At 48.4% G+C, this 27,650-nt stretch overlaps 1 protein-coding gene across 1 annotated transcript; it reads right to left on the reverse strand.

Annotated features, from left to right (window-relative positions):
- Positions 1–6,649: 6,649 nt before the first annotated feature.
- On the reverse strand, positions 6,650–23,307 carry LOC119932458 (prokineticin receptor 2). The gene is made up of 3 exons (XM_038751665.1): positions 23,287–23,307; positions 19,293–19,848; positions 6,650–7,443 (listed from the first exon to the last, which is right to left on the reverse strand). Exons 2-3 carry the CDS (start codon positions 19,733–19,735, stop codon positions 6,747–6,749), a joined length of 1,140 nt encoding a protein of 379 aa, XP_038607593.1. The 5' UTR covers positions 19,736–19,848; positions 23,287–23,307; the 3' UTR covers positions 6,650–6,746.
- Between the last annotated feature and the right edge of the window lie 4,343 nt (positions 23,308–27,650).

Here is a 27,650-nt window from a genome sequence, read left to right on the forward strand (position 1 = left end):
GATAAGGTGGGTCCCTTCAAGGCCTTACTGAGAGCTCACCTCCTCCAGGAGGCCTTCCCAGGCTGATCCCCTTCCTTCCTCTCCCCCTCGTCCCCTTCTCCATCCCCCCCATCTTACCTCCTTCCCTTCCCCACAGCACCTGTATATATGTTGGTATATATTTATTACTCTATTTATCTTACTTGTACATATCTATTCTATTTATTTTATTTTGTTAGTATGTTTGGTTTTATTCTCTGTCTCCCCCTTCTAGACTGTGAGCCCGCTGTTGGGTAGGGACTGTCTCTAATCAATCAATCAATCAATCAATCGTATTTATTGAGCGCTTACTGTGTGCAGAGCACTGTACTAAGCACTTGGGAAGTACAAGTTGGCAACATAGAGAGATAGTCCCTACCCAACAGCGGGCTCACAGTCTAAAAGGGGGAGACAGAGAACAAGACCAAACATACTAACAAAATAAAATAAATAGAATAGATATGTACAAGTAAAATAAATAAATAAATAAAGAGTTATGCTATGTGTTGCCGACTTGTACTTCCCAAGCGCTTATGTCAGTGCTCTGTACACAGTAAGCGCTCAATAAATACGATTGATTGATTGATTGATTGAGGGTCAAGGGCTGGCCAGAAGTCAAAGAAAAGTAAAAAGGAAGCCAGGAAGCTAATTGAAAAGACTAGAGATGGGCTCTGCCATATTTTCTAAGACCCACCTGATTTATTTTAAAATATGCTTACTTGCAGGAGGAAGATTGCTTTTTATCTTGTTTATGGCAGTCCCCAAGATCTTCGTGCAGAGCCACAAACTTGCTGTTTTCAACCCTTCCTTTGATGGCCTTCATTCTCCGCTGCAGTGGGTGCTAGATGGTCCCGGAAAGGAAAAAAAAGCCACATTTGGGTTTGAAGGAGACCATCCGGCCTGTATTACTGACCTACTCTTTTCTCCTAGTTATATGAGGCTATGGCTTAGTGGATAGAGCACGGGCCCAGTAGTCAAAAGGTTGTGGGTTCTAATCCCGACTCGGCCACTTCCCTGCCGTGTGGCCTTGGGTAAGTCACTTCATTTCTCTGTGCCTCAGTCACCTCATCTGCAAAACGGGGATTGAGACTCTGAGCCCCACATGGGACTGGGACTATGTCCAACCCAATTTGCTTGTATCTACCCCAGCGCTTAGTACAGTGCCTGGCACATAGTAAGCATTTAACAAATACCACGATTATTATTGTTATTGACAGCAGAGATGGAGAGGCTCAGAGTCGAGGCAGCTGCCCGTTTGGGAGGTGGAGAAGAAAGAGGGAGAGGGCAATCATGAGATCATTAACCTTACTGCCCTTTTTTAAACCTACTGACTGGTCTGTGGCTCAGAAAGGATTTGGCTCCATTTATGACCAGAAACATTGTGTGGCTCTTCTTGGAGCTGGATTTCTGCCTAAAGGTCTTTGTCCTATCCCATGGCAGATTAGAGAGACATGGGTGTGAATCAATCACTAGTATTTATTGACCTCTTACTATGTGCAGAGCACTGTACTAAGCGCTCGGGAAAGTGCAACAGATAGACATTATCCTTATCCAAAGAAGCAGCGTGGCTCAGTGGAAAGAGCATGGGCTTTGGAGTCAGAGGTCATGGGTTTGAATCCCGGCCCCGCCACTTGTCAGCTGTGTGACTTTGGGCAAGTCACTTAACTTCTCTGTGCCTCAGTCACCTCATCTGTAAAATGGGGATTAAGACTGTGAGCCCCACGAGGGACAACCTGATCACCTTGTAACCTCCCCAGAGCTTAGAACAGTGCTTTGCACCTAGTAAGTGCTTAATAAATGCCATTATTATTATTAATAATAACTTACAATTTAACAGGAGAGACAGACATTAAATTACAGATGGGATTACCCCCAGATGACTCCTTGATATAAAATCTGGAATTTGTACAATTCTCTTTTCTTTTTTTCCCAAGTGCTTTAAAGTCATTTATCTCTTTTGTCTCCACATGGGTCCTGAGAGGAAAGGACCATTATCCCCATTTTCCTAGGAGGAAACAGGCCCAGAGAGGTTGAGTGAATTGCCTGAGATCACAGAGCAGAACAGTGGCAGAGTTGGGACTGGAACACAGCTCTCCTGACACCCAGATCTGTGCTCTGCAACTTTTTTTATTGGTTCTTGTGGTCCCTGAGGGGCATGGAGCAGCTTCTAAAACACAGATCAGGTATCTTGGATAGCAGCTGTGAGGGAAATTGAAAAAAGAAACATGTTATATATTGCACCGAGGCCTCAGCTGATGGCAAGGTGCTGTGAGTCAGCTGCTTCTTGGGAAGAACTGCTTCATTCCGGGATGTTTTGGGATGCTGGGATGTCAGTGAGGCGTTCTGGGCCGATGACTTATCCCATTACCACTCATAGTTATCTGATTGAGGAGTTTGTCCCTATTGAAGAATAAATCTGATGATGGGAAATTAAAAGGCCAATAAAGATAAGAAGTGATGGGAGTAAGAAAAAGTTATTCACTCCAGGGAGTAGTATCAGTAATAACAGATGTTTGCTCACCTCCTTTCGATTTCACTCTTTAATGGAAGTTTTAAAAGGACAGTTTTGGTGTGTGCTCTTTTCCAAAAGTTAGTCTCTTCTCTCTAAATCATCATCATCATCATCAATCGTATTTATTGAGCGCTGACTATGTGCAGAGCACAGTACTAAGCGCTTGGGAAGTACAAATTGGCAACATATAGAGACAGTCCCTACCCAAAATTGGGCTCACAGTCTAAAAGGGGGAGACAGAGAACAAAACCAAACATACTAACAAAATAACTGACACGAATTCTGAAAAAGCATTAAATGAGTATCTGCGGTCATGCCTGATCCCTAGGGTTGGTCTCTTAAAAAAGAGTAGTAGCAATAATAACTGTGGTGTTTGTTAAGCATTTACTATAGGCCAAACATTGAGTTCAGCCCTGGGGTTGATACAATCAATCAATCAGTCGTATTTATTGAGCGCTTACTGTGTGCAGAACACTGTACTAAGCGCTTGGGAAGTACAAGTTGGCAACATATAGAGACAGTCCCTACCCAACAGTGGGCTCACAGTCTAAAAGATACAAGATACAAGACAATAAGGTCAGAGGCAGACCCTGCCCTATAGGGGATTCAAAGACTAAAAAGAAGGGGGAACAAGCATTTTACCCTTATTTACAGGTGAACAAACTGAGACACAGAGAACTTAAGTGATCTGTCCAAGATCACCCAGCAGGCAGGTGACAGAGCCAGGATTAATCCCAAGTGCCTGGGACATTTCTCTGCACAACGTAAGAGCTCAATAAATACCACTGATTGATTGACTGATTGACTCCCATGCCTTGCTCTTTACGTTAGGATTTACTGCTTCTTTTTTTAAAAAAAAAAATCCACATATATGTCATTCCTAAAACCAAAAATTGCTCTAGATTTTTCTGACTGTTGATAAAACTGCTATGGTATTATGTCCATAATAACTACTCTTTAGAGAACTGGCTCTGTGAGATCTTAGTTGCTTTTTCCATCATTCCCTAACACACCTATATAAGGAAACCGACAAAGCTAGTTGCTTTGTGGTTTTTTTTAAAATCTCTAAGTAATTCCATTCATAGGTTTGATTCTGTGTTTGGGCTTTACATCTGAGCAAGAGAAGAGAAGCACACTTGGTTACCTCTCCATATCAGGAGACAAAATCAGAAAAGAAGTGAAGGGCTTTAGAGAAAAAAAGCAGTGCCCCTCTTGACAATGACAACACAAAGAGTAAGGTTTGGGATCAGTCATCATTCTTCTTCATTTCCTCTGAAGGATAAAGCTGCAGCAGCAACAACTGAGTGTTGTTGAGCTGAACAAAACTCACCTTAGCAGTGTGGCCTAGTGGAAAGAGCCCCTGGGAGTTAGAGAACCTTAGTTCTAATCCCAGCTCCACCACTTCCCTGCTGGGTGGCAAGTCGCTTCACTTCTCTGTGCCTCAGTTTCCTCAATTGTAAAATGGGGATTCAATATCTGTTCTCCCTCCTACTTAAGCTGTGAACCCCATGTGGGACAGGTACTGTGTCCAACCTGATTAACTCGTTGTACTGACCCCAGTGCTTAGAAAGCATTTGGAAATGTTAGTCCTCATTCCCGTTTGCTACAGAAATCACTCATTTTCCTCAGTAAAATCCATACTAAAGAATTAATTGAGCCCCTTGACCATCTCCTTTTCTTCCTGGAGTAGTAGTAATTATATTCATTACATATCTACAGTAAAAAATACACTGGGGAAAAATAACTACTTACTAGAGAAAACTAAACAGTACGTTCTTCATATTCTGTTTACGTTTTAAAACAGCTCAAATTTTCCTACCAGAAGTAGAAGACATTGCCACAGTTTTCTAACAATCCCAGGATAGGCAGCATTTCCCTCCACACAGATGAGGTTGCTGAGGTAGTTGCATTAGCAGCTTCTTCAATTTTAAAACCCTTTTCAAATCTGTAAACAGCAGTGAGAGTTTTTTGAACAATCTGATCACAAAACTAGTCTTCTGGCTTTGTGTTGGCTAGTGAATTTTCACTATCTGCCTTGTAAAATCAGGATTGTTCCTCCAATACGCCAATGCTGTAGAATGCAGATAAGGTGATAAGAGTACAAATAATCACATTTGTTAGACCATTTATGCTGAACACTGTACTAGGCATTGGGGTAGATATGAGATAATCAGTTGGGATGCATTCCCTGTCACACATGGGGCTTACAGCCTAAGAGGGAGGGTGAGCAGGTATTTCATCGCCATTTTAAAAATTAGTAAACCGGAGATACAGAAAAGTTAAGTGAGTTGCCAAGGTCACCCAGCAAGCAGGTGGCAGAGTCAGGATTTGAATCCAAGTCTCCTAGCTCCCAGTTTTTAACTCTTTCCACTAGGCCACACTGCTTCTCAAATGCACTGTCAAATGATGAGATGCACTTAAAGCTAAATAAGCCTTTGAAATATTCGACTTTGTAAGAAAAATGTATAAATAAGCAAATTATTATTTCGATAAATTTCTGGTTGGATTCTAATTGAAAGATGAATGTTAACGTGCAGGAGTGAATGAGGTTGTCAACACTGTTTTCTCTACCACCTTTTCAAATGAAGCAGATTCTAGAAGAATAATTTAGACTAAAACATGTAAGAAAAAATAACGCAACCGCACCACCGATGAATACAGAGGTCAAACCATCAAATTTATTATTTTACAAAGGAACACCAAAATCACAAAGAGCCAGAGTATTTAGAAACACTTTACCTGTCAGAATTGGCAAGGCTGCACATTTCAGGTTGCAAGGGATGGAAGGGAATTGTAGCAGGAGATAAAAGCCTTGACTTGGAATTGTGAAAAAGAAAAAAGAAGAATCACGCGCTGCAACTTGTGTGGCTAAGGTGAACTGCACTTCACTGTTACTCATGAACAAAGTGAAAGCCACATATTTCCTTGGAGCTACACAAATGGGAAATAAGAAAAACAGCATTGGAGACCAACACAATAAGCATTTTAGGAACCGATTGAATGAGGCATTAGAGTTCTGCAGGTTTGAATCAATTATCTGGGCAAACTGCAACCCAAGAGGTACAACTTTCTGTTCCTGATTGCAATGGAGACTAGCGCTTCACATCCACAACACTGGGGGATAAGCAAGTGAAGGAGAGTTATCTTCAGCACATAGAAAAACAGAGAGGGAATCCTGAATTCTGTAAGCCAAAGTGGAGGGATTTTCCTCTTTATAAGAAGCCGGGAGGGATTAACGGACCATTCTTGAGGATGGGGAGGATCTGGTCTAGAGCCCACCGGAAAGCCTGGGGTCAATAGGGGAAGCTGGGAATGGTGCCGCCCCTCCTGCTCTGACTGCCTGACTCAGGGAATGCCAGAAAAGAAGTGAAGGGGAAAGTCTTGTAGCCATTTCTCTGGGAAGAGAGAGGGTCGGGAATTTTCTGGCTCAGGACTGAGAACAGCTCCCACACTAAGGTCTGGCAAGTACCACTGGAGAGCTAGTGAAGTAGATCAATCAATCCATTCATTCATTCAATCATATATCGTTTCATTCATTCATATATATTCATTCATTCATTCAATCATATATATATCACTGTTACTAAGCGCTTGGGAAGTACAAGTCGGCAACATATAGGGACGGTCCCTACCCAACAACGGGCTCACAGTCTAGAAGGGGGAGACGGACAACAAAACAAAACATGTAGACAGGTGTCAAAATCGTCAGAACAAATAGAATTAAAGCTGTATGCACAATCAATCCATCAAACAATGGCATTTACTGAACATTTACTATGTGCAGAGCATTGTACTAAGCTCTTCAGCAAGTATGGTAGAGTGGAAGCAGAGCGGTCCAGCGGGAAAAAACACGGGCTTGGAGGTCAGAGGACCTGGGTTCTAGTCCCAGCTCTGCCCCTTGCTTGCAATGTGACCTTGAGCAAGTGACTTGACAACTCTGTGCCTCAATTTTCTCTCATGTAAAATGGGGATTCAATCCCTGTTCTCCCTCCTACTTGGACTGTGAGTCCCATGTGGGACAGGGACTGGGCCTGACCTGATTAAATTGTATCTTACCCCAGTGCTTGACACATAGTAAGCACTTAACACAGACCATAAAAAAGAACAGAATTGGTCGATTCGGTCTCTGCCTACAAGGAGCTTACAGTCTAGAGGATTACAGCACGGAAACATCTGCCATATGTACGCTGTGCGCGCTGTCCAAAAATCAGATCGGTTATTTTAACCGGATGCAGTCCACCTCCTCGGTGGCGGGCACCCCGCTGGTTTTGAGATCGACGTCGGCGCTGGTTTTGCTCCCGTTATAGGAGGATCTCCACCGGAGCAGCAGGATCTTCTTGAAGTACTTCATGGTGTTGTTTTTCACAGTCACGAAGCACAGGGTGTTGATCATACTGTTGCTCATGGCGATGCACTCGACGATGTAGAAGGCCGTGAGGTAGTGCTTCTCCTTCACAAACACGGTGGGGAAAAAGTCCCGCACGATGGTGAACCCGTAGAACGGGGCCCAGCAGACCACGTAGGCCGTGAGGATGCCCATGAGGACCAGGACGGTCTTCCTGCGGCACCGCAGCCGCTTCCGGATCTGCTCCGTCTGGAAGCCGGGCACCGCCTTGAACCAGAGCTCTTGGGAGATCCGGGCATAACACAGGGTCATGGCGAGGACGGGGCCCACAAACTCGATCCCGAAGATGAAGAGGAAGTATGACCTGTAGTACATCTGCTGGTCCACTGGCCAGATCTGGCCACAGAAAATCTTCTCCTGACTTTTGACGATAAAGAGGACCGTCTCGGTGGCAAAATACGCTGACGGGATGGCGATGAGGATGGACACCAACCAGACCGATGCAATCAGGAGACTGGCTGTCTGGTAATTCATCCTAGGCTTCAGTGGGTGGACAATGGCCAGATATCTAAGAAAACACAGACAGGCGAGTGCACATATATACACATACACACACACACACACAATAACAGCAGAAACAAAACATCAGCATTGAAATCCAGAGTAAGATAGATGAAAGAACAGAACTCTTTCTAGGGGAAATATGAAGTTAACAACTTCTTCCGAAAGCTTTGGGGGAATCCAATCACCTACAGATTGTTGGGGAGATAGAACGGGTATTGTGTATATGGGAACTAATTAATCAGTAGTAGCTATCAAGCACTTACTATACTATTAAGCACTGGATTGTAAGCTCTTTGAGGGCAGGGATCATACCTACTTATTCTACTGTACTCCCCCAGATATCTTTTAGACTGTGAGCCCACTGTTGGGTAGGGACTGTCTCTATATGTTGCCAATTTGTACTTCCCAAGCGCTTAGTACAGTGCTCTGCACATAGTAAGCGATACGACTGATGATTAAGTACAGTGCTCTGCACAAAGGAAGTGCTCAATAAATGCCATTGTTGGATTGAGAGCTGAGGCTAGGCCTCTGTACACAGAGTAAAGGAAGCCGGATTCGGTTCAAAGAAAATTGAGCAAGTAGCAGTTAAAGTGCAAGGGCTCTTTGTCTCTCCTTCCAGTTTCCTTTGATAGCTTTTTATGAGACTTTATGGGTTATAAGCAGAAGAGGCTCAGGCTCATTTGGGATTCCCCCCCACCCCCTGGCCAATTTTGCCACCACCTTTAACTTTCTATTTTCCTTCTACCCACTAGCATGAGGCACCCCAACCAATTGCGTGCCTTTGGGAAATTTTATTGAAGAGCAACTCGCGCTCTCTCATAGACTGCTAACTAAAGCTGAGTGGATTACCAACACCTAGTCACTTCAGCTGGCTGAATTAATATTTATATTTATTATTTGTGGTCTCTCATCAGGTCTACCCCATCAGTGGGTGTTTATCCAACAACTTTACTAAGTACAACAATAACAAAAAAAAACCCAACACGGTGCTGCCGGCTTTGATTTTTGTAAGTGTCCTTTCTAAAGGCCATAATGGCTGTCACATGTAATTTACTCTTAAGTAACTCAAGCCAAGTTATTACTCATGATCAGAACCTAGGGGTTTATGGATTTCCTCTGTTTGGCTACACTATATGCAGTGCAAATATTAAGTTAGCAGAAAATGATTTCCAGATTCAAACATTTTAACCAGTCATCCTTACTTCAGCTTCATTCATCTGAGACTTGTGATGTCTTCCCTAATTGTCCTTGATGTTTCAAAATGAATTCCAAATGCTTAACTTGAGCAGCCAATTCCCTTAGATCATAAAATGACTTTTATCATAATTTCATTTGCATATCTTCTTTTCCTTCATTCCTTGTCACGACTCAAGGTTTGAATTGTCCTTTTTCATTTCCTAATTTAAATTCAGAATTTAGAGAGGAAGGCCAGCCGAAGTGGGTACCATGAAGCCTATGGCTCCCCCAGAATTGGAGTTCTGGGGTTCTGCCCAAAGACCAAGGCAACTCCCATCCCTCCTTTGGACCCCAGAGCTACTTTGGGAAGAGGCTTAGTTTCCCAATGTTTGGAACATGATGAAGGCTGTAATGTTCTTTTCCCTCACACAGGGTTGGTCACCTGGAGCTTTGAGATGCCCGAGGATTGTACAGTAAAAAATGATTTTAAGAGCAAAAAGAGTAATAATAATCATAATAATGGTATTTGTTAAGTGCTTACTATGTGCCAAGCGCTGTTCTAAGCACTTGGGTAGGTACAAGGTAATCAGGTTGTCCCACGTGGGGTTCAAAGTCTTAATTCCCCATTTTACAGATGAGGTAGCTGAGGCACAGAGAAGTTAGGTGGCTTGCCCAAGGTCACACAGCAGACAAGCGGCAGAGGCAGGATTAGAACCCACATCCTCTGACTCCCAAGCCTGTGCTCTTTCCACTAAGCCAACTGTAGCAAGATAACTGAATAGTTAAATCTATTATTTCCTCCTATTCTGACTCCCTTTAATTGTGGACCCTTCCCGTGTGCCCACACATTCTTTGATCCCTTTTATTTTGTAAGCTGCTCATGGGCTGAGTCTGAATCAATGTCCTTTTGATTATCTGTCTCTCTCTTTTTTTTTCTTAATGGCTAAGTGCTTACTATATTCCAGGCACTGTACTAGACACAGGGGTAGATGCAAGATAATCAGGTTGCACCACAGTCCATGTCCCACACAGGGCTCACAGTCTTAAGAAGCAGCATGGCGCCAATGGATAGATTTCGGGCCTGGGAGTTAGAAGGTCATGGGTTCTAATCCCAGCTCCGCCACTTGTCTGCTGGGTGACCGTGGGCAAGTCACTTCACTTCTCTGGGCCTCAGTTACTTCATCTGTAAAATGGGGATTGAGACTATGAGTCCATATGGGACCGTGGACAGTGTCCAACTCGACTTGCTTGTATGCACTCCAGCACTTAGTATAGTGCCTGGCACAAAGTAAGCACTTAACAAATACCATCGTCATTATTATCATTATTAGTATTAATCCTGACTTAGAGACGAGGTAACTGAGGCACAGAGAAGTTGCCCATGGTCACACAGCAGACAAGTGGCGGAGTAGGCATTGGAACCCAGATCTTCTAACTCCAAAGCCCGTGCTTTATCCACTAGACCATACTGCTTCTCTAACACTTTTGCCTCTGTGGACTTTGGCAAACTACTGCCACTTCTGTCTCTCTCTCTCTCTCTCTCTCTCTCTCTCACACACACACACACACACACACATATACACACACAGACATATTGCCCCTCTCCATCTGGGTTAATATCCCTGAAGAAAAACAGCAGCTGCTTGATTTTTCCCTGCTCTTGGATCTGTTTCTGCCTTGCTGCGAGTGCAGCCAGTCCCAGATCAATTTACTGTTGACATTTAACAGAGAGCAAGGGACAGAACGATTGACCAGGAAATTCCCCAGAAATACCAAGGGGATGAAAGAGCGCTGATGTGAGAATAGGTACAAGGGCATTCCACACTTCCACTCCAACAGAACACGCACCTCCAAAATCACCCACATCAGCAGTTACCAGACCCACCAAGGAACAGGAATGTGGAAATATCCTCTGGATCTCTCAAGTTGAGTTGAGGCTGATCCCCTCTCCCTGACTATCCAGACCCTGAGTCTTGGAGTTGAAACACTCAAGTGCCAAGTTGAAAAATCAACCAGTCAGTGGTACTTAGTGAGCGCTTACTCTGTGCAGAGTACTGTACTAAGAGCTTGGAACAGTGCAATACAACAGAGCGGACATGTTTCCTGCCCAAAATGAGCTTATAGTCTAGAGGGGGAAAGGTAATAATAATAATAGTAATGTTGGTATTTGTTAAGCGCTTACTATGTGCCAAGCACTGTTCTAAGCACTGGGGTAGATACAAGGTAATCAGGTTGTCCCACATGGGGCTCATTGTCTTAATCCCAATTTTACAGATGAGGTAACTGAGGCCCAGAGAAGTGAAGTGACTGCCCCAAAGTCACACAGCTGACAAGTGACAGAGCCAGGATTAGAACCCACGACCTCTGACTCCCAAGCCTGTGCTCTGGGGGACAGTTACCTTCATGCTAGTAAGAGATTATTTTCATCCATTACGTTGTCTCAATTGACCGGGCCACTGAGAGGCTGGAAGTGTCAGGAAGACGCGAGTAATTTTTTTCTTCCACCTAAAACATTTTGTGTTTACAACAGTTTTCCGCTGGAAAGTCAGACATGTGCAACCATTCTACTATTCAGACTCACATCATGAAAAATTATGTGTGTGAGCTTCTTTTGACCTCACCTCCTAGCATATTTGTGCGGGGTTAGTATAGTGTTCTGCACAAACTAGGCACTCAGTAAATACTAGTGAAAGATAAATTATGGGGAAAAGAGTTTGGAGCATTATTTGTCTTAGTAAAGAGGGATAGGATCAGAAATCAATCAAGCTCCATCTAATGTCTAGCCTCTGAAAAATGAATTTTAAATGAGTCTCTGTTTTGCTCACTGCGTTCGTCTCAGATTGTTGCAAATTTTGGCATTGTTCAGTTTCAAATGCCACAGTAGATCCCTGGTAAAAAGTGACAATCCTTAGGTAATCACTGTCTCGACAAAATTAAATTGTGGTATCTAAGAGCTTATTATGTGCCAAGCACTGTTCACAGCACTGGTGTAGATACAAGTTATTCTCCAAAGAAACACATCTGGAAGTTCCAGTGGTTTCAAAGTATCATTTAACCAAAGCTTCTACTTTAGGGCTACACCCATGCAATGTGCGTCTTAAAATGCATTATATATTTACTGATCTAGTGGCCTACATCAACATCTCCAAAGGGGCAGAGCAAGAGGAAATAGGCTGAAAATTACAAAGGAAAGATTTGGGTCAGTTACTCCATCAGCAACATCAATAGCTGTGATTTAAGTGTCTACTAAACTGGGCATTTAAGGAATCTATATTAGAAGTAATACAAGTAAACCATCCGCTCTAGACCATAAGCTCACTGTAGGGAGGGAACGTGTCTGCCATCTCTGTTATATTGCCCTCTCCAAGTGCTTAGACAGTGTTCTGCCCACTGTAAGCAGTTAATAAATGCAATTGATTGATGGAAGTAAAGGACACAGTTCCTTCCCTCAGAAACCTAGACTTCCTGACAATCATGGTTCCAAGCACAGAAATCAGGTCGGAAAGAAGATGATGGAATCTACTTTGCTGAAGATCTTTAAAAATGGGAGAGTTGGCCACCCACCCACCTATCTGGCCAGAATGCTTCATTCCCACCGGTCCTTTAAAAGATGATAGGTCAATGACGGAGCAGAAACTCTGTAAGATTCTTGGCTTCTCAAACAAAGAGATTTCCAAGTTTCATGAAGAGTTTCAACTAACCTCTGGGACTGTAAAATATATATATATATATATATATATATATATATATATATATATATATATGTCCATATGCTTCAGATTTTTGCATGCTTCATCTTAATGAAATGGGAGACATATGAAAGAGGAATCAGTTCCAAGAATCCTAGAAAATCAGAAATCCTGGAATTATTACTGGTTGGTTCCGTGGAGCCTCAAGTGAAGAAATCACCCATATGCAGAGCATCCTTATGCGAATAAAACTTTAGGATTATTTTCAAAGTCCCTTTAAGCGTATGGGGTCAGTGGCTCTAGGCTGTTTGCTTCTGAACAAATGATTTCCACCTGCCTAAATTAAAAGAACAAGACGATAAAAAATGGACATGGATGATGCCTTTTAATTTGTGTCCTCTGTTGCATACACCCTGCCAGAGATTCAACCTCCCTATATCAGAGAAGCAGCGTGGCTCAGTGGAAAGAGCCCGGGCTTTGGAGTCAGAGGTCCGGGGTTCAAATCCCAGCTCTTCCAATTGTCAGCTGTGTGACTTTGGGCAAGTCACTTAACTTCTCTGGGCCTCAGTTACCTCATTTGTACAATGGGGATGAAGACTGTGAGCCCCCCGTGGGACAACCTGATCACCTTGTAACCTCCCCAGCGCTTAGAACAGTGCTTTGCACATAGTAAGCGCTTAATAAATGCCACCGTTATTATTATTATTATCTCAACCCCCAGATCCAGTGATGTGGTTGAAATGGGTTAATTTCCTCCCAAGATCACTATAAAACGATTACCACACTAAAGCCTTCTGTGCCTCTCCTACTTGCTCATGCTGTTCCCCCCACCCAAATCTGCCAGACTACAGCTGTCTTTCCCAATCCAAGCCCTCCTTAAAAATCTCCCTCCTCCAGGAAGTCTTTCCTGAACGTTTCCCAAGACCCAAGTCATGTCAGCCGAGTGGCCACCATTGGAGCAGCACGGCCTAGGGGAAAGGGCACGGCTTTGGGAGTCAGAGGACCTGGGTTCTAATCCTGGATCCACCACTTGTCCGCTGTGTGAGCTGTGGGACCTTGGGCAAGTCACTTAGCTTCTCTGTGCCTCAGGTACCTCACCTGTAAAATGGGGATTAAGACTGCGAGCCCTATGTGGGGCAGGGACTTTGACTGATCCAATAATCTTGTACCTACCCCAGTGCTTAGTACAGTGCCTGGAATGTTTTAAGTGCTTAACAAATACCACATTATTATTATTATTATTTGATTCCTCTCTGTAGCACTTAATGTACACAACTATATTTATTCAGGCATTTCACCTTGATCTGTTTGTGCTCCTTTCTTATGGTATTTGTTAAGCACTTATCATGTGCCAGGCACTGTACCAAACACTGGGGTAGGTTAGACACAGTCCACTTGGGGGCTCCCGGTCTTAATCCCCATTTTACAGATTGAAGTGACTGAGGCACAGAGAAATGAAGTGACTTGCCTAAGGTCACACAGAAGACGCGTGGCAGAGCCGGAATTAGAACCCAGGTCCTTCTGACTGACAGGCCTGGGATCTATCGCACGCTGCTTCTCTGCCTGCTCTTTCCAGCTGTTATCGCCGAGCCCTTACTCTGTAGTGCTGTGAGCTGCAACTTCAGTGTATGAAAGGGAGGAGGCTCTGCCTTTCAGAAAGTTAAGAGGATTGAAGAGTTCACTCTCAGTCCTGCCAACATGGCCAGTTAGTCAACCTCTCTGTCCCTTATTCAACCTCTTCATCCCTTCCTGGGCTCCTTTGGGATGCTACCTCCTGGAGACAATGAGGCACAGTTAATTAAGGATGCAGACTCGGGCAGGTTAGAGAGCAGACGGTCCTCAGTGGTCTTCTTGTTGGGTCCGTGTTCTTCCTCCTGCTCACGCTATTTGTAAATCATTCTCGTCCTTCTTCCCCATTAGTACGTAAACTCCTTGAGGGCAGGGAATGAGCGTTTTGTTACTGTTGTGCTCTCCCAAGCACTTAGTGCAGACGATGCACTCACTAATCAATCAATCGTATTTGAGCATTTACCGTGTGCAGAGCACCTTACTAAGTGCTTGGGAGAATACGACATAACAGAGTTGGTAGACCTGGTCCCCGCCAAGAACAGTGATTGACTGAGCAGGCCTCAGACTCAAAAAACCTGCTCTGGTGGGCAGGGAATATGCCTACCGACTCGATTAGCGCTTAGTACAGTGCTCTGCACACAGTAAGCACTCAATAAATACGATTGAATGAATATTGTAATAATGATGATGGTATTTGTTAAGCGCTTACTATGTGCCGAGCACTGTTCTAAGTGCTGAGGTAGATACATGATAATTGGGTTGTCCCACGTGGGGCTCCCCATTTTTCAGATGAGGTAACTGAGGCACAGAGAAGTTAAGTGACTTGCCCAAAGTCACACAGCTGACAAGTGGCGGAGCTGGGGTTAGAACCCACAACCTCTGACGCCCAAGCCCGTACTCTTTCCACCAAGCCACGCTGCTTCTCTCCCAAGCTCTGAATACAGTGCTCTGCACACAGTAAGTACTCAATAAATACCACTGATTAATTCTTCACCTTCAAAGCCACTTAAATAAAATGGTAACACAATGGTTCACTTTGTCAAACCTTATTTCCACCTCACAAATGGAAAGAAGGGCTCTTGGGTGCCAGAAACAAGGTTCATTCACATTTCCCAACAAACATATTCACTGGCCTGATACTTTTTTTCTCCTGGAACCCACAACCTGAGTAATCCAATATCTATGACCGCACCTAGTTCTCAGGGCCCTGTATGTGACTGTTAACTGGAAGCCAGCCTGCCACATTGCTACCTGAAATAGACAATCAAACCCTGTCTCCCCCTTCGAGACTGTTGTCTTCCCCTTCTAGACTGTGAGCCCACTGTTGGGTAGGGACTGTCTCTATATGTTGCCAATTTGTACTTCCCAAGCACTTAGTACAGTGCTCTGCACATAGTAAGCGCTCAATAAATACGATTGATGATGATGATGAGAGATGAAGGCGAAGAAGGGGGCCTCCCCTATTTATTGTCAGAAATTGAAGGGGGTCCGAGGAAAGCCTGAGGGGAATGTGCCATATTAAAAAAAATCAGTCCACTTTGGAGATAATTAAGCAACCCACCAGCCCACAAGGGTGTTTTCTTTTTCATAGTTCCTACCCTCCACTCCTGATAGCACAATCAGTCCTACAGAGATTGAAAAATAAATTAAAAATTCACATTAACTGCTCCTTGGTCTCCCCTTCTCCCCTCTTTTCTTAGTCTCCCTTCTACCCCACTTTCTCCCTTGTCATTAGTTGAAACAAGCTTCAATGCACGGGTGAGGAGCTGATAGTTGAAATAGAGTATCTCAGGGGCAGGAACTGGGAGCTGAGTTCAGACAGGGTCTGGGCCTTTTCAAATCACCCAGGAGCCCACACTGCTTTATCAAGTACAACTCAGTATGGTGCTGAATCTGGAAATGCTGCTTCTCTCCATCCTGTACCCTTCCTCCTCCTCCACCTCGTCTATGCTGAAGGCACATGGCCTTAGAGAAGCAGCATGACTCAGTGGAAAGAGCACGGGCTTTGGAGTCAGAGGTCATGGGTTCAAATCCCGGCTCCGCCACTTGTCAGCTGTGTGACTTTGGGCAAGTCACTTAACTTCTCTAGGGCTCAGTTACCTCATCTGTAAAATGGGGATTGAGACTGTGAGCCCCACGTGGGACAACCTGATCACCCTGTAACCTCCCCAGCGCTTAGAACAGTGCTTTGTACATAGTAAGCACTTAATAAATGCCATCATTATTGTTATTATTATAGCACTTTCAAGTTTGGCAGGCAAGTTCTGGGCATGGCCAAAGGCCTGATGTGGTATTCCCGTGACTACTCAGCTGCGTGCTGAAGATCTGGAGAGAGAAGACAGGGAGGAAACAGGGGGAAGCCAACGGATGGTTTCTACTCTGGTCTCCTTCCAGATGTAGTTTTCTGGCTGGGGAGGCGCGCTGTTCGGAAACCTCTATAACTTCACCTGCCCCACCCTCACACAAACACACCCTTCTGCACCCTACACTTCTGTCCCTCCATCAGCTTTAATACAATTTGGGAAACACGGGGGGGGCTTTGGCTGTTCTCTGACCAAAAGGTGAGGAAGGGACTATATGAAGTCACTAAATCCCCAAGGCTTTGGACAGGAGGAACTGTCTTTCCTCTTCCCTTTGCAAAACAGAACAGGGTGAACAAAATGGCAAGTGAGAAAATGTTCTGCATTTGGTTGAATCTAACTCCCGGGCTTGGATTCTGCCAATACTAACTGCTTTGGAGGATGTTGGAGCAAGAGCGGAGAGATCTTCCTGACTAATTTAATGTGAGTATCTGGTACTTTGGAGCATCTGAGAACATGCCAGGGGTGATGGGGGAGCAGTCGCTGTGCAGGCAGGAGGGGATGCTAAAATCATCAAATCTGTTTCTTCCCAGCTCTTAACACCCAAGCCCTTATTCTGTAGGGCTGTGAGCTGCAATTTCACTGTAAGAAAGGGATACGCCTCTGCCTTTCCAAAATTTAAGAGGCCTGAAGAGTTCACTACCAGTTTTGCCAGCAACTCACTCAGCATCCCCTGGCTAGTCATTCAACCTCTCTATCCCTCCTTGGGCTCCTTTAAGGAGGCACAGTTAATTAAGGATGCAGATCTGAGTAGGTAAAAGGACTCCAGGGCATATTATCCTCAATAAGCGTCAAAGTAGCTCTGGGGCAGTCATGTCGCTTCCTGAAAAGATAGCTGCAGCCAGCAGCAAGACCAGGCAGATGGCAATGGAGCAGAGCAACTCCAATGATAATAGCAATTGTGGGATTTAAGTGCTTAATGAGCACCAAGCACTGTACTAAGCACTGGGGTAGATACAGGATGATCCAGATGGACACAGTCCCTGTCCCTCATCGGGCTCACAGTCTAAGTAGTGGGGAGAACAGGTACTTGACCCTCATTATACAGATGAAAAAACTGAGGCAGAGAGAAGGTGTAAGTGTTAGCAAAGGTGCCACAGCAGGCAAGGGAGTAGAGCAACTCCAATGATAATAGCAACTGTGGGATTTAAGTGCTTAATGTGCACCAAGCACTGTACTAAGCACTGGGGTAGATACAGGATGATCCAGATGGACACAGTCCCTGTCCCTCATCGGGCTCACAGTCTAAGTCGTGGGGAGAACAGGTACTTGACCCTCACTATATGGATGAAAAAACTGAGGCAGAGAGAAGGTGTAAGTGTTAGCAAAGGTGCCACAGCAGGCAAGGGAGTAGAGCTGGGATTAGTACCCAGGTCGTCTGATTCCTAGGTGTGTTGCACTTTCCACTACACCACGCTGCTTCCCCTGCCCTGAGGAGGCAGGAGCAGTGGCGGGCGGGAGCGTGGAACTTGGGGCTCAATCTAAAGGTGACTTTAAAATGGGGTTAGTGGAAGCTCTCCCTTTCAGAGACTATTGCCCCTTCTGTGGTAAGCTGTGCCAGATTCCCAGGACTCACTCCAGGCTCAGCAGCCATCTGCCAAATCAAGCCTGGACCTAAAAGTAAGTCTCTGCACCTCCTCCAAGCACCTCACTTCCCTACTTGTAGGGGTTCTGGGTATTTGCCTTGAAGTCACTTAACTACCCTATGCTATTTTCGGCACAGAGGAAGTGCTCAATAAGTACCGTTGGCTGAATCCCGGCTCCACCACATGTCTGCTGTGTGACCTTGGGCAAGTCACTTAACTTCTCTGAGCCTCAGTTACCTCATCTGTAAAAGGAGGATTAAGACTGTGGGACAACCTGATCACCTTGTATCCCCCCAGCACTTAGAACAGCGCTTTGGACATAGTAAGCGCTTAGCAAATGCCATCATTATTATTATTATTATTATTGCTGCTCTTTGAGTTGGGGTTTTTACATAAATTCGCATGTTCCAGTCAAAATATAAGCGAGGCAATTTGCAACCACACATCCCCGGGATTCCTGCAAAGCAGCTAGTCATCTTATTTTAAAAGCACCTACTGCTGAAGAGGGATTATTTGAGGGACTGCTTTGATGAATCTAGTGGCAAGAGTTTGGGCTTGGGAGACAGGAGGTTCTCGGTTCTAATTCGGCACTTGTCTGCTGTGTGACCTTGGGCAAATCACTTAACGTCTCTGTGCCTGTTACCTCATATGTTCAATGGGGATTAAGACACTGAGCCCCACGTGGGACAACCTGATCACCTTGTATCCCCCCAGCGCTTAGAACAGCGCTTTGGACATAGTAAGTACTTAACAAATGCCATTATTATTATTATTATTGCTGCTCTTTGAGTTGGGGCTTTTACATAAATTCGCATGTTCCAGTCAAAATGGAAGCGAGGCAATTTGCAACCACACATCCCCGGATTTCCTGCAAAGCAGCTAGTCATCTTATTTTAAAAGCACCTACTGCTGAAGAGGGATTATTTGAGGGACTGCTTTGATGAATCTAGTGGCAAGAGCTTGGGCTTGGGAGACAGGAGGTTCTCGGTTCTAATTCGGCACTTGTCTGCTGTGTGACCTTGGGCAAGTCACTTAACTTCTCTGTGCCTGTTACCTCATCTGTTAAACGGGGATTGTGAGCCCCATATGGGACAAGGACTGTGCCCAACCTGATTACCTTGTATCTACCCCTGTGCTTAGAACAGTGGTTGACGCATAGTAAGCATTTATTACCATAACTATTATTATTACAAAATCTCTACCTACTCCAGAAGAATTTGGGCTAGCTTGCCACAAACAGGACATCAACTACTTCCCTTTCTACAGTTGGGACTGGCTGTGAGGGTTGCAAGGAAGATTTGCCCGCTCATCTCTTCACAAACGGGGCTGGGAAAGCTGGCTTTCTTTTGGCCACAGCTTAAGGAGGCTTGGGCCTCAGTGGACACCCATGTGGTTCTGAACTGTTTCCAGATGATAGGGCAACTCCACACAGGCACCCCCTCACATTATACCCCCACCCTGCCCCCTCGATACCTGTCCATGGCAATGGCCAGCAGGGCATTGGTGGAGACGTAGAGAGAGACCGTGCGCAGGTAGTTGACGGAGGCACAGAGGATGTGGCCATGCTCCCAGCTCAGCTGGCGCACCACATAGTAGTCCATCTCGAATGGGCAGCAGACGATGGCCACCAGGAAGTCGGAGATGGCCAGGTTGGCGATCAGCAGGTTGGTGAGGTTGCGCAGCTTCTTGTAGCGGGCCAGGGCAGCGATGAAGATGAAGTTGCCAACGCCGCAGACCACCATGATGCCCACCAGGGCCACCCCGATCACGATCTTGGCCGCAAAGAACGTGCGGGTCTTGGTCATGTCTTCGCCCTCGTCCAGAGGCAGGTCGTAGTCACCATAGCTGAGGTTGAAAGCGAGGGAGGGGACGGCGGGGTCGGTGCGGACGGTGGCATTCCGCAGCTCGGGCCCCATGGTGCGGGCACGGGACGGCGGGGCTGGGGTGGCGGATTCGGAGGGAGCAGTCAGCCTCTCTCTGCCTTCATCAGGCGAAGAGTGCCGAGAGTTTCAGCTGCATACCCGGCCATCTGGGAAGACAGGAACGGCAGGCCACATCGATCAGTGAGCCTGGCACGGTTCATTTCAGCCGTGCAGACTGCCCGTTGCCCACCGCCAGCTGCCCCCCGTCTGCTGGAGGTGGCTGGCAGGCCTTGGGGCCGGAGCCAGACGGACTCAGCATCCCCTTGGGGCTGAATAACCAGCGGAAGGGAAAAGGAAAAGAGGTTACCTGATCCCACAGGGTCCTGCTGCCCATTAGCAATCAGGGGACTCCCACTTGAAACCCTGGTTTAGCAGAACGGGGCGTAAGGTACCCCAAACCGGCTTCCGCTCCGCACTGCCTTGCTGTGTGACAATAGGCAGGTCACTTTAGCTCAATCTATCAATTGTGTTTAGCTCAATCCATAAACTGGACTAAGCACTTGGGAGGGTACAATACAACAGAATCAGTAGATACGTTCCCTTCCTATTACAAGTTTAGGTTTAGAGAATTGTACCTCGGTGCAATATTCAACCCACCCGTTGTGAGCCCTCTGAGGGCCAGGAGCCAGGTCTAATTCCATTTGTGCATTCTTTCCTCGCACTTACAGTGCTCTGCACACAGAAAATACTTAATAAATACTACTACTTCAGCCCTAATGACCAGGCAGGGATGCTGAGAAAGCACAACATAATGACAGTTCTATCACCTCTGAACTCCTTAGTCTGTAGCTACAAGATGCTAGCATATCTGCAAGGTGTAAAATCCTTCTGCACACTAACTCTGGGTATTCTAAGGTTCCAAATCTTGGTGATCTAACCTCCCCCCTTTCCCCTGATCCCAGCTACATATTGTCCTTTAACTGCTAAAACCTGGAGGAGAAGAAGCCCATTCTGGGCATGTCACCCCCACCACCTGAAAAATCTGGAAGTCAGAGGACTGAATGTGATTTTGGGCAAATCACTTAACTTCTCCGTGCCTTGGTTACCTCACCTAGAAAGTGAGGAATAAGACTGTGAGCCCTATGTGTAATAGGGACGGTATCCAACCTGATTAGCTTGTATCTACGCCAGCGCTTAGTACAGTGTCTGGCATATAGTAAATGCTTCACTATCGTTTGCTTTTTTTTTTTAAAAAAAAAGAAAGACTGCACCAGGTCTAGGAATGATGAGCTAGCAAGGTTAGTTCCACTTACGGTGGATCTGAAGCAATCCTGCAGCACGCCTGGCACTTTGTTTGGGGGTAATTTTTCCTAAACACCTGAACCAAAAGGAATATAGCTGTGTGTCCTGGAGGTGGAAATGCAGGGTTCTAACTCCAGTCAGGCCATGAAGAGGCTGGGTTCCCCAAGGCCTGTCCCCACCGTGCCCCAGCCCCCCACGGTTGTCGGGATAAATTTGACTCTCAGAGGTCCTAGAACTGTGCGGGAAACTCTCCCTGGAGGACACTGATTTTATTATCCTCTACTTCCAGCATCTGCAGATCCCCGTCCCGATGGTCCAGATAGCCAGGCCCTGACCCCAGCCTGTCAGAACACCTGCCCCTTTGGCCAGTTCCCAACTGGCTCTGGACACTCCTCCGATGGATACTTCCATGATGGATACCCATCGTGGGTACAGCGGAAGCGCTGCAGGGTAGGAGTCTGGATTTCATGTCTTTGCCAGGTGGTGGGGTGGAGGGGGGAGAGGGGTGAGGAGAAGAGGTAGATTGAGGTGGGAAAGGGTTCTGGGTATTCCTGGCTCTGTCACTTGTCTGCTGTGTGACCTTGGGCAAGGTACTTAACCTCTCTGGGCCTCAGTTACATCATGTGTAAAATGGAAAGTAAGACAGTGAGCCCTATGTGGACAGGGACTATGTCCAACCTGGTTATCTTGCAGCTACCCTAGAGCATAGTAGGGTGCCTGGCACATAATAAATGCTTGACAATTACTTTTTTTTTAAAAAAAAAGAACACATAGAATCTCAACCTGGAAGATGAGATGGTAAGCCCCTTGGACAAGACTATAAAGTCGAGGATGTGAATCTTGTCTATTGTATTGTATTGCACGTCTCCTGGGCGCTTAGTACACAGTAAGCCCTCAGCGAATACCAGTGGTGGATTGATTCCACACTACCTCTGTGGGTCTGACCTGAGTCCCCGGGGGCTCACAGTCTACAGGGATGGGGAGGGGTGGGGAGGGATGATGGGATGGGATGGGATGATGGGATGATGGGATAGGGTGGGATGGAGTTGGATGGGATGATGGGATGGGTTGGGATGGAGTGGGATGGGAAGGGAAGAGAAGGGAAGGGAAGGAAGGGAAGGGAAGGGAAGGGAAGGGAAGGGAAGGGAAGGGAAGGGAAGGGAAGGGAAGGGAAGGGAAGGGAAGGTGTGGGGTGGAGTGGGAAGGGATGGGATGAGATGATGGGATGATGGGAAGGGAAGGGAAGGTGTGGGGTGGAGTGGGAAGGGATGGGATGAGATGGGATGATGGGAAGGGAAGGGATGGAGTTGGATGGGATGATGGGATGGGTTGGGATGGAGTGGGAAGGGAAGGGAAGGGAAGGTGTGGGGTGGAGTGGGAAGGGATGGGATGAGGTGGGAGGATGGGATGGGAAGGGATGGGAAAGGATGGGATGAGATGCGAAGGGATGGGAAAGGACGGGATGGGATGGGATCGGATGGTCCTGGCAGCTGGCGGGTCGGGAGGAGGCAGCAGCCGTCGTTCTGCTGGAGTCCCAGAGTTTGAAGCCTGCGGGGGGCGAGGCTCGGGAGGGGGGGGGCGGGGCGGCTCCGGGGGGCTCCGGGGGGCCGGCCCCGCTCCCCTCGGTCCCGGGAGACCCCCGGGGCCTGCCCCCGGCCCTGCCCTGCCCTGCCCTGCATCCCGCCCTGCATCCCGCCCGCAGCCTCCGCCGCCAACTTTCTCCTCCGAGCGACGGCGGGCGGCGGGGGGCTCTCTGCCGAGGGGCTCTGCCGGGGCGGGGGGCGCCCAGCCTGCACGGGGACACTCCCTCCGCCAGCAGCTGCTTTACCTGCCCTGCCCTGCCCGGCCCGGCCCGGCCCGGCCCGGCCCAGCCCAGCCCAGTCCTGCCCAGCCCAGCCTAGCCCAGCCCTGCCCATCCTGCCCGGTCCAGTCCAGCCGAGTCCTGCCCAGTCCAGTCCAGCCCAGTCCAGCCCAGCCAGCGCCGCCCAGCACGACCCAGTCCCTCCCATCCCTGCCCAGTCCGGGGCAGCCCAGTCCTGCCAGCCGTGCCCGTCCCATCCCACCCCATCCCATCCAGTGTGGCTCAGTGGAAAAGAGCCCGGGCTTTGGAGTCCGAGGTGATGGGTTCAAATCCCGGCTCCGCCAATTGTCGGCCGTGTGACTTTGGGCGAGTCGCTTCACTTCTCCGGGCCTCAGTGACCTCATCTGGAAAATGGGGATGAAGACTGGGAGCCCCCCCGTGGGACAACCTGATCGCCTGGGAACCACCCCGGCGCTTAGAACACATAGTAAGCGCTTCATACATGCCATTATGATGATGATGATGATGATCCCATCCCATCATGAGAAGCAGCGTGGCTCAGTGGAAAAGAGCCCGGGCTTCGGAGTCAGAGGTCATGGGTTCGAATCCCTTTCTCAGCCGGGTGAGTTTGGGCGAGTCGCTTCACTTCTCCGGGCCTCAGTGACCTCGCCTGTAAAGTGGGGGTGAAGGCTGTGAGCCCCCGGGGGACAACTCGATCACCTCCCCAGTGCTTAGAACAGTGCTACGCACCTAGTAAGCGCTTAATAAATGCCATCAGGATGATGATGGGGATGATCCCACCCCAGTCCGGCGGGGCGGGGCGGGGCGGGGCGGGGCGGAGGGGTACCCTCCGGGGTGGTGGTGCCCAACCCCTCCGCGAGGGGGCGCGTTACCTGGCCGGTGCCGGCGCTGTCCTGCCCTCGGCCGGTTGCCAGGGGAGACGGAGGGATGGAGGGAGGGATGGAGGGATGGATGGAGGGATGGAGGGATGGATGGAGGGATGGAGGGAGGGCTGGAGGGGACCTCTCCCTCCGGGCGGGGGTTGGCGTCCAGCCCTACTGGACTGTTCCCGCTCCGCTGTGGGCTTTTCTTCTCCGTCCGTCGGGGTCCCGGGCTCCGCCCCCCAGCCCGCCCCCACCCCGCGACCCCTGGCGGCCGGCACTGTGCGCTGCAGCGCCGGCCCGGACACCCGCCGAGGGGCTTTGGGGGCTTTTGGGTCCCGCCCCCAGACCGCGACCCCTGGCGGCCGGGACTGTGCTCTGCAGCGCCGGCCCGGACAGCCGCCGAGGGGCTTTGGGGGCTTTTGGGCCCCGCCCCCCACCCCGCGACCCCTGGCGGCCGGCACTGTGCGCTGCAGCGCCGGCCCGGGGACCCGCCGAGGGGCTTTGGGGGCTTTTGGGTCCCGCCCCCAGACCGCGACCCCTGGCGGCCGGGACTGTGCTCTGCAGCGCCGGCCCGGACACCCGCCGAGGGGCTTTGGGGGCTTTTGGGTCCCGCCCCCAGACCGCGACCCCTGGCGGCCGGGACTGTGCGCTGCAGCGCCGGCCCGGACACCTGCCGAGGGGCTTTGGGGGCTTTTGGGTCCCGCCCCCAGACCGCGACCCCTGGCGGCCGGGACTGTGCGCTGCAGCGCCGGCCCGGACACCTGCCGAGGGGCTTTGGGGGCTTTTGGGTCCCGCCCCCAGACCGCGACCCCTGGCGGCCGGGACTGTGCGCTGCAGCGCCGGCCCGGACACCCGAGGACCCGAGGAGGGGCTTTGGGGGGCTTTTGGCCCCCGGCCCACGTCCTCCCCCGGGCCTGGAATGCCCCCAATCCCTCTGCCCCTCCGCCAAGCTCGCTCTCTCCCTCCCTTCAAGGCCCTGCTGAGAGCTCACCTCCTCCAGGAGGCCTTCCCACACTGAGCCCCTTCTTTCCTCTCCCCCTCGTCCCCCTCTCCATCCCCCCGTCTTACCTCCTTCCCTTCCCCACAGCACCTGTATATATGTATATATGGTTGTACATATTTATTACTCTATTTATTTATTTATTTATTTATTTTACTTGTACATTTCTATCCTACTTATTTTATTTTGTTGGTATGTTTGGTTCTGTTCTCTGTCTCCCCCTTTTAGACTGTGAGCCCACTGTTGGGTAGGGACTGTCTCTATGTGATGCCAATTTGTACTTCCCAAGCGCTTAGTACAGTGCTCTGCACATAGTAAGCGCTCAATAAATACGATTGATTGATTGATTGATTGATTGGGGGGCTTTTGGGGACCCGCCGGTCCCGAGCTCAGCCGGCTGAACGGGACCTTTCCGGGGCGGCCCTGCGGAACTTCCACCCTGTGAGCCCGCTGCTGGGTAGGGGGGACCGCCTCTACATGTTGCCAGTTTGTACTTCCCCACACAGCAAGCGCTCAATAAATAGGATTCAAGGCCCTCCAGGAGGCCTTCCCAGACTTAGCCCCTTCCTTCCTCTCCCCCTTCTCATCATCAATCGTATTTATTGAGAGCTTACTGTGTGCAGGGCGCTGTACTAAGCGCTTGGGAAGTACACGTTGGCAACATCTAGAGATGGTCCCTACCCAACAGTGGGCTCATCATCATCATCATCATCATCATCATCAATCGTATTTATTGAGCGCTTACTGTGTGCAGAGCGCTGTACTAAGCGCTTGGGAAGTACACGTTGGCAACATCTAGAGATGGTCCCTACCCAACAGTGGGCTCATCATCATCATCAATCGTATTTATTGAGCGCTTGCTGTGTGCAGAGCGCCTGTACTAAGCGCTTGGGAAGTACACGTTGGCAACATCTAGAGACAGTCCCTACCCAACAGTGGGCTCACAGTCTAAAAGGGGGAGACGGAGAACAAAACCAAACATAGTAACAAAATAAAATAAATAGAATAGATATGTACAAGTAAAATAAATAAATGGAGTAATAAATATGTACAAACATATATACAGGTGCTGTGGGGAAGGGAAGCAGGTAAGACGGGGGGATGGAGAAGGGGACGAGGGGGAGAGGAAAGAAGGGGCTCAGTGTGGGAAGGCCTCCTGGAGGAGGTGAGCTCTCAGCAGGGCCTTGAAGGGAGGAAGAGAGCGAGCTTGGCGGATGGGCAGAGGGAGCAGGGCATTCCAGGCCCGGGGGATGACGTGGGCCGGGGGTCGATGGCGGGACAGGCAAGAATGAGGCCTAATGGTGAGGAGATCAGTGGCAGAGGAGTGGAGGGTGCGGGCTGGGCTGGAGAAGGAGAGAAGGGAGGGGAGGTAGGAGGGGGCGAGGTGATGGACAGCCTTCAAGCCCAGGGTGAGGAGTTTCTGCCTGATATAATAATAATGATGGCATTTATTAAGCGCTTACTATGTGCAAAGCACTGTTCTAAGCGCTGGGGAGGTTACAAGGTGATCAGGTTGCCCCATGGGGGACTCACAGTCTTCGTCCCCATTTTCCAGATGAGGGAACTGAGGCCCAGAGAAGTGAGGTGACTTGCCCAAAGTCACGCAGCTGACAATTGGCGGAGTCGGGATTTGAACTCATGACCTCTGACTCCAAAGCCCGGGCTCTTGCCACTGAGCCACGCTGTTTCTCACCTTGTAACCTCCCCAGTGCTCTCCGTCCCCCCATCTTACCTCCTTCCCTTCCCCACAGCTCCTGTATATATGTATATATACATATGTGCAAAGCACTGTACTAAGCGCTGGAGAGGATGGATGGTGATCAGGTTGTCCCACGTGGGGCTCACAGTCTCAATCCCCATTTTACAGATGAGGGAACTGAGGCACAGAGAAGTAAAGTGATTGCCCAAAGTCAAACAGCTGATAAGTGGTAGAGCTGGGATTCGAACCCATGACCTCTGACTCCCCAGCCCGTGCTCTTTCCACCGAGCCACGCTGCTTCTCTAGAAGGGGGGAGACAGACAGCAAAGCAAAACATGTAGACAGGCGTCAAAACCGTCGGAATAAAACAGAATTGCAGCTCCATGCACATCATTAACAAAACATACAGTAGTAAATATGTACAAATAAAATAAATAGAGTAATAAATCTGTACAAATATATACAAGTGCTGTGGGGAGGGGAAGGGGGTAGGGCAGGGGGCGGGATGGAGAGGAGGAGAAGAAAAAGGGGGCTCAGTCTGGGAAGGCCTCCTGGAAGAGGTGAGCTCCAAGCGCTTAGTACAGTGCTGTGCACACAAGAAGCGCTCAATCAATACGATTGAATGAATGAATGAATGAATGCTGCTGCCTAGTGATCTGCAGTCGGATGTGCCGTGCCCCCTTCGTGGGCAACACTTTTGGGGTCATTTTGCAGCTCAGTTTCCACCGCCGTGTAAGGTAGCTTATAAGATCATCAGATCGGACACGGTCCCTGACCTACTTGGCGCTCACGGTCTAAGCAGGAGGGAGAACAGACGTTAAATCCCCATTTTACCCACAGGAAACAGAAACACGGAGACGTTAAATGGTCCGTCCGTGGTAATAATAATAATAATGATGGCATTTGTTAAGCGCTTACTTTGTGCCAAGCACTGTTCTAAGCTCTGGGGGGGGATGCAAGGTAATCAGGCTGTCCCACATGGGGCTCACACTCTTAATCCCCATTTTCCAGATGAGGTATCTGAGGCCCAGAGAAGTTAAGTGACTGGCCCAAAGTCACACAGCTGACAAGTGGCGGAGCCGGGATTAGAACCCATGACCTCTGATTCTCAGGCCTGTGCTCTTTCTACTGATCACTCAGGGGTAGGTAAGGGACAGACCTGGCATGAGAATCCAGGAGACCCATGTTCTTTTCGCTAGATCACTTAGCTTCCCAATTCCACTCCGCTTCCCCCCATACCATCCTGATAATAAGCAGAGCCTAAAAATAAAGAGGAAATCTTG

Source organism: Tachyglossus aculeatus, chromosome 9, assembly GCF_015852505.1.
Source record: "Tachyglossus aculeatus isolate mTacAcu1 chromosome 9, mTacAcu1.pri, whole genome shotgun sequence".
NCBI lineage: Eukaryota > Metazoa > Chordata > Mammalia > Monotremata > Tachyglossidae > Tachyglossus > Tachyglossus aculeatus.